Raw genomic sequence first — 10,096 nt, forward strand, 5'->3', positions numbered from 1 at the left:
CCTCGGAGGCTCCGAGGGCTGCTGGTGGTGGTGGTGGGTGCGTGCCCTGCCCGCCACGGGGCAGGGGCCTCCCATGCCGCCCCGGGGCCGAGGGTGGGGTGGGGGCGGGAGGCGCCTGCCGCTGCAGGGCAGCAGGGACTTCTCCTCACAGGATGCACCCCCCAAAGGGCCAGCAATAACCCTGAAGGAGTCACGGCCACCCTTTGTCAAGGGCAAGGTGTGCTGGGTGTCAGGGCGGGTGCAGGGTGGGTGGGTGGCAGGGCAGCTCCAAGACCTCTCGGTGCTGGGGCTCCTTCCGAGGGCCAGGCTTCTGCTCCGCCGCTGCAGGGCAGCAGGGACTTCTCCTCACAGGATGCACCCCCCAAAGGGCCAGCAATAACCCTGAAGGAGTCACGGCCACCCTTTGTCAAGGGCAAGGTGTGCTGGGTGTCAGGGCGGGTGCAGGGTGGGTGGGTGGCAGGGCAGCTCCAAGACCTCTCGGTGCTGGGGCTCCTTCCGAGGGCCAGGCTTCTGCTCCAAGCTGGAGCCTCTTGGGAGCCTCTGTCCTCCCCAGCTGCCCTTGGTGGCCGCCCAGAGCAGATGCTTATCTTTGGCTCCTCAGAACTTCTGCTTAAATGTCTCCCAAAATCTGCAGGTAGCACATAGGCATCCGACTTGGAAAGAAGCAAAGGCAAAGCCTCCCAGGTCGGCATGGCACCTGTCAGAGACTTGGGAAAGCAAGGCGTGGGTTAGTAAAACAAGGTATTGTCCAGCAGCAAGAGATAAAAAACATCCTATATGAGACCTCACCAATGCTTAGGTTAATACCAGTAACAAGGCAGATGCTGTAGCAGAGCCCTCCTTGTAGGGTAGTGCTGGTGGCACTTCAGGGGCAAACCAAATAGGGCTTCCAGATCACTGGTCTGAGTTGGTTTCATCGGTATTTGCCTAAAGCTTCTTTTATACTGAAATAATTGTTAGACCTCTCATTCACAGCCTTTGATGTCTGCTACCAGCATGCACTGAAGAAGCACCTGAAAATGAAGTTATGCTCTGCATTTGACATCATAGATTTTCTTTTTCCTGTGGAGTTTGGAAAAGCTAAGTAGGATTTTTTAAAACTGATTATTTTGAAGTGATCTTTTCACTACAATAATGAAGTTGTTTCAGCTTTTCAAGACACTACCTCTAACTGATAGATTCTCCTATTTTTACTTTTTTTTTTTTTCACCACACAGACAGAAATTTCATTCAGGGAGGGAGCAGCACACAAGAATTATTCTTCTGGGTCTTTTCTTCTGAATATTTCACAACTTCTTTAATTGCCCTGATTATTGGATTACAATTTTGCAAACTTTAATTCCTTTCAGAACACTCATTCTCTTCTGTCATTACTGATGAGTACTTACAGGTCTCTCTTCTTTGTAATTCTCCTTTTGCATTTATTTAATTATAGTGATTTTTGCTGACTGCCACAGTAGCAAATCTTTCAGCTGTTCTCAAATCACCACAAGATGAAATCTGAACAACCTGAACCCAGCCCACCTCCATCTAGACTCACTGACATCACAGAGAAAATATCCTGTGTATCACTTGCATTATTTTGGGCTCATATTTTTTCTGAAGTTCTCCTTCCAAGTCTCTCATCAGCACATTAAAACTGTGTTTTCTTCTGCAAATCTTTTCAGAAGCCTTTTTGCAGATTCAGTGACACAGGTTCTGTGTGTCAAATTAGACCCTGAAGTTAATTGTATCACAGCTGGTCCTGGCAGAACACAAATAGGATTGGTTATTCTAAAGAAAAAGCTGCCACAGAAGGTAAACTGGAAGCCAGCTGAGGGTAAGTGGTATCATTCCAGCTGCACAGAGTCAGACCAGCTGAAGGGCAGGATCTACAATTAGATACTTATGACATCTTTGGTCTGTTCCGACTCCCACACAATTCAAAATGAAACATCAGGAGGATGTTGTAGGAAAGGAAAGATCAAGACATATCTAGAGGGAACTTGTCTTCAGTAAGACTAATAGTCTCAGGTATAAAAAATGCCACGTGGCTCAGTAACATTTCCTAGGGGAGCACTATTTTAGTGTTCATGGGGACAGAATTAAGCCAGTGATATGAAATCATTGTTTCTGTATTTGCTACAGATTTTTCGCAGTGGCTCAGCTGCCTTTTCTTATGCTCATGTTCCCAGGCACCTGTGTCAAGAGCTCGCCTGTACTGGCTGACTGTCCCATCTCAAGTCACTGTGCCTCCCTGAGAGTCACTCCTGAGCTATGGCTTTTAGTGTCCTCTTGCGTATTTCCAGTAGAAATAGCTGCAGCTCCTAAATTCGTATCCCGTTTAAATGGATTTAATTTCTTCTATTCGCTCTTTTAATCTGCCTCTTGGGCTCCTGGATCCCCCTGCTTGTTGTCCATTTAAGAAATTTGTCCCCGCCCAGCCCAATTATCCCTTTTGTCTGTAGCTGAATGGGCACCAGTCACCACCCTGAACACTAGGCTGGGGAGAATGCACCAAGACAAACTGCACGTGGGGACGGCTGGTGGCACACAGCCTTTGCAAGGGAGATACTGGAGACAGCCTCACTGCTCTAGCTGATTCCCTTTATCAGGCAAGTGGCCAGTCCACGGGATCTCTGTAGATGCTTTCAGAAGTGTTTCTACACCCAGTAAAGCCCTTGAGGGTCTGCAGGTGGCTGAATCCTGCTCAGAGGCAGAAGAGCCTTGCAGGACTCCTGCAAATGAGGCCAAGGACTATTGTTGGTAACAGGGACCAAAAGGCATGGCCTGGCAGTGTCTGCACTACATCCTGGCCTTAGGAAGCCTCTGGACCTGAAGTGAAATGGTGCAAGGGCTGTGTTGCACCCACCAAAGGCTATTTTTCACGGCATCAGGATGAGATTCTTATTGCCTGTAGCATGATGGCACATAAGGGCACAGGTAAGTTTAAAGCCAGTTCAAAGCCAGTATACACAGTGAAGGGACCCAAACTTGTTGCAGCCTTGTCCTGCCAAGGAACGTCCCTGGCACATGCTCTCCTCCTGACCTGTGCCAGGGCAATTTGTCCGTGAGCAGGAGTTGCCACTGGCCAAATCCATGGTGGGGACCATGTGAATAGCAATCAGACTGAGCCTGCCCTCCCGCCCTGCTTTCTTCACCAGTGCAGATGTAATGCCCTGCTGCCACCAGACCCAAAGAGGCTCCAGGGCGGGGGTGTTGGCAGCGGATGATATAGTGCTGAACAGAGCAGGATGCTCAGGACAGCTCTGCTCCTTCTTGGACTGATCATGGGGAGACAGAATGAGGAGATGTAAAGCCTGCTTTACCATTTACCCAAAGCCCAGCCAGCCTCCACCATGCCTTGAACTATGGGTCACTGACTTCACAATTTCATTGACTGGTAATAAGACTTACCTCAATCTCTCGGATTCGTTTTAATTCTGGAGAAGATGGAGAAAGTGATGTCTGTGCTTTTTGGGTTGATCTTCTTGCTTCTGTTTCTAGTTTTGTTTCTGGACGTGGATGGTCATGAGCTCCTTTGGACTTCAGAAAGGAATTATGATATGTTAAAGTTAGAAATAACTTTGTCATTAAGAGAGCAAAATCTGTAGCATGGGCCAAAACCACACATATGACCCAACTTAATGCTTTGTACTTAATAAGACATTTAAGGTAAGCTCAAGTAACAAATATCAGATGAAGCATGATGGGATAGAAATACTCTGAGAGCATAACCAGTGCGCTGCATTTATATGCAGAAGAGGCTGCCCACATTACAGCCCCAGTTGAAGCCACAAGGTCTTCTGCAGCCTGTCTACAGTGCCCCTGAAGCCATTTCCATTATTCTTACACGTTAGACATGTTTATCAGAACATTAAGTTCCATTAGCTTTCACAGAGAATTAATTTTATTTAACTTAATTTATTTGTTTCTGCTGTAAAATCATAGTACTACAGGCTAATTTAGCTTGTAAGGGACCTCTAGAAGTTTAGCTCAACCTCCTGCTTAGGAGGACTAGCTTTAGAGTTAGATCAGGTTGCTTAGGACCTTGCCCACTCATTACGAAGATTTTTGTCCTTATTGGCATTTAACAGTGTCACATTTAACAACCTTATTTGTTAGAACAAAAAATGTCCTTAATCAATCTTAAAAAAGTCAGTCTTTAAACTTAATTTGCGTAACGTAAGGTAACCAACCTGAAAAAATATGAATTTGCCTTCATGCCTCCAGAAATTGGTAACTGGGTAACCACCATGGCCTCGGCAGGAAAGGAGCCGCAGGGGTCCATTGCAGTTTGGACAGCATTTCCCTGGAGTAAAGATAGGGGGAAATATTTTCTGTATGTCCTGGTTTCACTAGGACAGAACCATAGGCCTACAATAGTCTGCAGACCATCAGCAGTTTGGAGTCAGCCAGGGTAGCTGATCTGAGTTGGCTCACACGTGTATCCCATCCCACAACCATCGTGCTCCGTGAAAAGGGGGAAGTTTGCTGAGCATAAAGGGTCTCCTGTTTGGGGTTCTTCTGAAGATTGTTCTGATCTTGTGCCTGAGGGCTGCGTTCCCATTTATTGTGACAAGCATATATTTGCTGGGCTGTGTATAACTGTCTTTGTACCGTTGTTGGTATTATTTTGTTTTTGTGATTGGGTTTTTTTTTTTTTTTTTATTTCAAACTATGAGTTTCCTTTCCTTTTTTCCCAGCTCCTCTTCTTGGCTGGGGAGGGGTCATTGGGTGATAGAGCAACTATAATGTAGTCCTGGGTGCGGGCTAAATATAGATGCTACACAACACTGATCAGATGAATCAAAATGGCTCATTAGTGGTGGATTGCTACTTCTGGTTTGTGGCTTAGAAACTGTATGGTGAAAAACTATGCAGAAAACTTCCAAATGTAAGCAAAAATCAATATAAGCAAACTAATAATTGTCTTTATTCTGTCCCATTGTTAAATAGAACTAGCAGAAAATTTATATTATAGCTTTATTATCACTTCATCATTTATTATCATAGTCAGTTTTAGCTGGTTTTAACTTGTGTCTGGAATGTCATGTGTGTTCTTGTCTGTTTTTTCTGGAGGACCTCATTCTGACCTCACTGAGTGCTCAGGTAATACCTTTCTTTAGCCAAAATGTTGATCAGATGCAGAAATCAGAATGTGCTAGCTCTGCTAAGCACTCAACAATCATTTGGAGTGGTCTTGTTAAAAATGTACACGCAGCTTGTTCTCTGCATTGCCTTGCTCCAGTGACGTGACTATGAGGCTTATTTTCCATTCATCATTGTTTGTGAGCAACTTCTTTCCTTCAAGACTTGCCTCCTGAGTTAGTCTTGGTCCTGTGCAATAATGAAGCCAACACTCAGGTCAGCAGCAACAGCACAGCAGGAAGCTGCCTGCACCGTATAGTTTTCTTGGTAGCCTTGCTCATGGACCTGGGAAGACTGGGAATCAATCTCTAACCATCAGAAAGAGCACAAATAAGAACAAACAAGAAAACAAGACCTCCACCAACAGTAAAAAATATAAAATGCATTGCTGCAAAATCAAGAGTTGCACTTGAATATAAGGAATGGCAGCAGGAAGGTTGGGTAGTCCAAATTTTATCCTCTACTTTGATTTCTTTTGCGTTGTGTTCACTTTTGAACTGCCATGGAACGAACAGCTATGTTCATACTCACGCTGTTGTTTTTGCCTGGCTTTATCACAGATGGCTGGTCTCAAATAGATCTTCCTCCCATCTGAGGTGGAGCAGTCGTTGCTGCAGACCACCACCCCGAGGCAGGACTTTTTTAAGATGCGAGAGTTGTGGTTGTTGGTGTTTCTCATTGCCCAGCTGCTGTGGTGCCTCTGAGCATTTTTATCCTCAGAGCTATAGATATGTTTTACGTAGGAATCTGGCCATTCTTGAAACCAGTCTATCTGTCTTACGTCCTGTGGAGAGATCAAAGCAAGCCATGTTTCAGGCTAGGGAAGAGAAGAACTTGTGCAAGAGCCCAGCAAACTTGTCCTTGCCTGGGTGACTCCAGCACCTCAGTGGGTAATGCTGGTTGGCAGGAGGGAGTAGCAGAGAGAAAGCAGAAAAACTACAGCTCCCTGTGTTTTCTGAGCCCGAAAGCATCAGGAAAGCCTGGCCAGGAGATTGTTCTTGCTCACCTATGGGTCCACCTTGGTTCAGGACTGCCCCAGGAGAGGAAAGTGGGATGTCTGATGTAAAATAGCAGACATGTTCCTTGGAGGCAGCAGTCACCACCTAGCTTCTGTTAGCTTTAGTAGCAGAGATTCTGCTTTGCCTTTCTGGCTAGTCACAGCAAAGTTACACTGAATCATTTGTCTCAGCTCGATGGAAAAAGGGTGAATGATGAAGCAGACTGAGACTGTGCCCACATTTAGGGCATTAGGTCTTCAGTTCTGAACTTCATTTGTTTTGGCCTAACTGCTGTGGAAGACTCTCATGGTGATTTTTCTGAAGTCCAAGCCAAAGAAACCTGACATGCTCATCAGGTTTTATTTTTGCTGCTATAGACTAAGCAGAAAAAAAAACCCCAAACCTCAAAGGAAACACTGGGAGGAACAATAAAAATTAAATTCAATGGAGAAAACAAAAAAAAACCCCAAAGGACCAGAGACAGATCTCCTCAGTGGGTACAGTCAACACTGTAAAATGCAGTAAACTGCAAAGCACCTAACATACCTGCTGACAGTTTTGAGGGAAGAAGTATTGGAGGGGTACAAAAAGTTAGTAGGCATTTCCAGCCCCTGAGAGCCATTACAGCAGCACAGACAGGAACTGAGAAAAGAAAAACTCCTGTGCTCCCCTAGGAGCCGTCAGGTAGTGTAGGGGAGGGTGTGGAGGAAGCTGAAATGCATGTGAAGGTGACCTTGGGGTGGAGAGCAGGGAAGAAGGCAGCCTGGGATATGGAGGCTTTGGGTAAGCAGCAGTGGCATAGTAGGAAAGAGACCAAGGTCAGGTAAGAAGACAGGGTTGGGTTGTGAAAGGCAGAGCTGGATGTTGGAGTACCACAGCAAGAGGAACCTGGCAAATATGTGGAGGTGAGGGGCAGGGAGATGACATTGGCATGCGTGGTGCTGCGGGCTTTCAGTGGAGAGCATGGTTGGAATTTTTAGATGACTAGAATAGGACTGAGGGAGGGAGAGATCACTGTTTTGCCTCTCAGCAAATCTCTGCAAACACAAAGCAAGCTTTTCTTAGGTGCTCAGGAACGAAGTGTTGCCTCTGTGTGGAAAGCCAACCTGCTCACCTGGAGCCTAATCTGCAGTGAGGCTGAGCACCCAGAGTTGCAAGGGAGATGTGGGTGCTGTGTTCTCTTCTCATAAAGCACTCCCCAGGGTAAAAAGCAAGTCCTGGACATCTCTAACTGAGCACCCACAGGAGGAGATATTTTCTTTTCTCCTGCTTTCTCTGCACCTCATCCACCAGTGGATTAGAGAGGCAACTCATCTGCTTTTTCAATAATATATTTAAGGGAAAATGCATGAAAACTTCAATATTTGATCAATATTTTCTATCTTCTCAGTAAAACTCTGTCCCATACTTTGTGTTGGCAAAGAATAAAGGCAACAAGGCATAGATAACTGAGAAAGAATTTAAGATCAGCAGAGAAGACGACTGGTCAGAACTGGATAAATTTCTAAGACACAGACACATACCTGGGGAAGTTCGATGTCATTGATATCCCAGCTCGTCATTTCTCCTTGTCGGGAAGCAGAGTCCTCTTGCTCCATGACAACATCATCTGCACTTTTCAGCATTTTTGAATTCTTTCCCAAAGTTAGCAAGAAAGTTTCTCCTGGCTGCTTTTGAAGTTGACTGGCTGTCAGCACTCTCAAGCGGTTAACAACCAGGAGGCTGTTTCCTGAAGCTAAACAATCGAGAGGCTGCTCATTAAAGATAAAAATCAGTGTTCTTCTGCCAGAAAAACTTGTTCCATTAAAAGTTTTGCAAGCCGGCAATGCAGTGGAAAATATAGTTCAGAGACAGGCTGCGATGTTACAGAGGCATCGTCAACAGTAAGGGAACCGTGCCTTTGTCACCTGTTCTGTTTCACTCGGTCTCCTCACACGCCCGGCTCATGGTCATGTAGCTCTGCTCGCAGGCTCTTTGTACGTTGGTTCTGACTCTGGCTCAGTATCTCCAGAGCCAAACTGATGGAACAGCTCAGTGGCTGCGAAGGGCCCCTTGAGTTGTTGCTTACCCCTTTGATACTTCACGTGCTGCGGATGACAAAGGTGAGGATCAAGCAAAGACTGCTACATCATTTCAGGGGTAATGGTGCTCAGCCATTTCAAGTACTGTGGGCGTCTATGAGGACTTACCAGTTGCGTGAGGGAAGCGTAGAAAAGGAAGCTGGGCTACCTGTATTTTTCTCTCTCAACAGCAGACTGAAGTAAAAAAAAAAAAACCCAAACTGTTTTATCTCTGTTTCTCTCTGTAAACTGGGAAAGCTTCAGTGGTTTCAGGAAAGTCACTGTGATTTATGCCAATTAAGGATTTGTTGAAGACTACTGCATAGTGGGAGAAGTAAAATCTATTTCATAGACTTCACTAAGTATAATTCATTTTATTGTCATTTATGGCTCTGCAGATGCATGGCCGTTGGAAATCAGATCCTTAGTTTACCCATTTATGAAATACCTGTGATCTTAATTTCTCAGGTTATATTATCACCTCTAAAGCAAGAGTTTGTGGATATCTGCAAAGCATTTGAGACATTTGGCTGAATAGTCAGAGCCCCACTGCCCCATTTTGTGGCTCAGGCTGTGGTGGAAGGGGAGAAGGAAGGCTACGGCAAAGCATCCCCCACGGAACCAGGTCCCACAGAAGGGTGCCCCACACCAGTGCTCTCAGGAATTTAACCTGAGGCTGGTTCTTGGAGGGCAACTAACTCATCACAGGTTCGATAAGGTGTTAGACCAGAGAAGGAAACATCACTGCTCAGAAAGACAAGCAGCTGTAAGGTCTTCATATATTTTCGTGTTGTGTTAGAATAAGGACAGAGATAGTAAATTCAGGACAAACAAAATACAAGCAGCATTGGAAAACCGAGTTGAGTTTATTAGACAAATGACCCTTGACTATTGTGCACTCTAAAACATGAGATGATCTGTTATATAAATCAAAATGATAGTCTCATTGCTTTTAAAATTACTTTTCAAAATGAGATGGCTTAGAAATTGATTTTTAATTTTGTCCTTATTAGAGAAAATGGAATATTTCTTCTATGTTATATTGATAGGGATAAAAATATTACTTTAAAAATCAATGAAAGACAGATAATTTCATAACAATATGCACAAAAAATAAAGTTACAGAGAATCATACATATTTAGCTACTTGCAGGCAAAGGCTGAAATAATAGCAAAAACTTTGAACAATAATTACAAGATGATGTGGCATATTAAATTTCTGATTGTTATTTATATAACTTTAATGATTAATAAAGTATAGCAGCTTCACAAATCTTAAAGTCTGAAGTTTTTTCTTTCCCTCCCCTCCTGCAGAACAAACTGCTCTGCTCCTCTTAAATAAAAAGTGAGGCTTTAGAAGTCGACACTGAATTATCTTGATTTGGAAAAATAAATTTAAGAAAAAATGGGATTATATTAAGAACGAATGATGTAACTAGCACCTCTGTCACTGGAATGTGGTGCGATTCATTGTGCTTGAAAAACAGTGAAATTAATCTAGTTCTTCTCATGCCTTTTGGTTTATTTTTGTTATTCCTTGTAAATGCTCATTGATACAGAAGGTAAACAGCAGGGTGTAGCAAGGTTCTGGTTGTGGTCCAATGTTTAATTTATCTGTTGATGATCTGGAGGTGAATAAAACAGAAATTCAGGGAAAAAAAATGCACAGGTTACAAAGATGCATCTGAAGTAATCCTTTAGAAGAATTAACTTATTTCACCCTGACAATTCATGTTCAGAAGGGTCATATTTGAAGTATTTATTTATCTTACAGAACTGCTCTCAATTAACTCATGGAAGTAACTGAGGGATCCATATGGGCTGTTCCACAAACAAGGTACCAGACAAAAGTGACCAGGCTGTTGAAACACTGTGGCAGCAGGATGAAGTAATATGATTAAATTCCCA

At 44.1% G+C, this 10,096-nt stretch overlaps 1 protein-coding gene across 1 annotated transcript; it reads right to left on the reverse strand.

Moving 5' to 3' along the window:
* Window positions 1–206: 206 nt before the first annotated feature.
* Window positions 207–7,848, reverse strand: GCM1 (glial cells missing homolog 1 (Drosophila)). Its single transcript, XM_008937756.1, has 5 exons — window positions 7,652–7,848; window positions 5,662–5,914; window positions 4,179–4,291; window positions 3,397–3,525; window positions 207–707 (listed from the first exon to the last, which is right to left on the reverse strand). The coding sequence occupies exons 1-5, from the start codon at window positions 7,751–7,753 to the stop codon at window positions 207–209; spliced, it is 1,098 nt and encodes a 365-aa protein (XP_008936004.1). The 5' UTR covers window positions 7,754–7,848.
* Between the last annotated feature and the right edge of the window lie 2,248 nt (window positions 7,849–10,096).

This window comes from Merops nubicus, unplaced genomic scaffold (genome assembly GCF_000691845.1).
Source record: "Merops nubicus isolate BGI_N331 unplaced genomic scaffold, ASM69184v1 scaffold2693, whole genome shotgun sequence".
Taxonomy (NCBI): domain Eukaryota; kingdom Metazoa; phylum Chordata; class Aves; order Coraciiformes; family Meropidae; genus Merops; species Merops nubicus.

Excerpts from the sequence above, each read along its gene's own strand:
- GCM1 (XM_008937756.1), bottom strand. The coding sequence starts at position 7,753 with ATGCTGAAAAGTGCAGATGATGTTGTCATGGAGCAAGAGGACTCTGCT. Across the intron at positions 4,292-5,661 it reads AGCCAGGCAAAAACAACAGC|GGAAATGCTGTCCAAACTGC; the intron begins GTGAGTATGAAC and ends TCTTTACTCCAG. Across the intron at positions 708-3,396 it reads AACGAATCCGAGAGATTGAG|TCTCTGACAGGTGCCATGCC; the intron begins GTAAGTCTTATT and ends TGCTTTCCCAAG.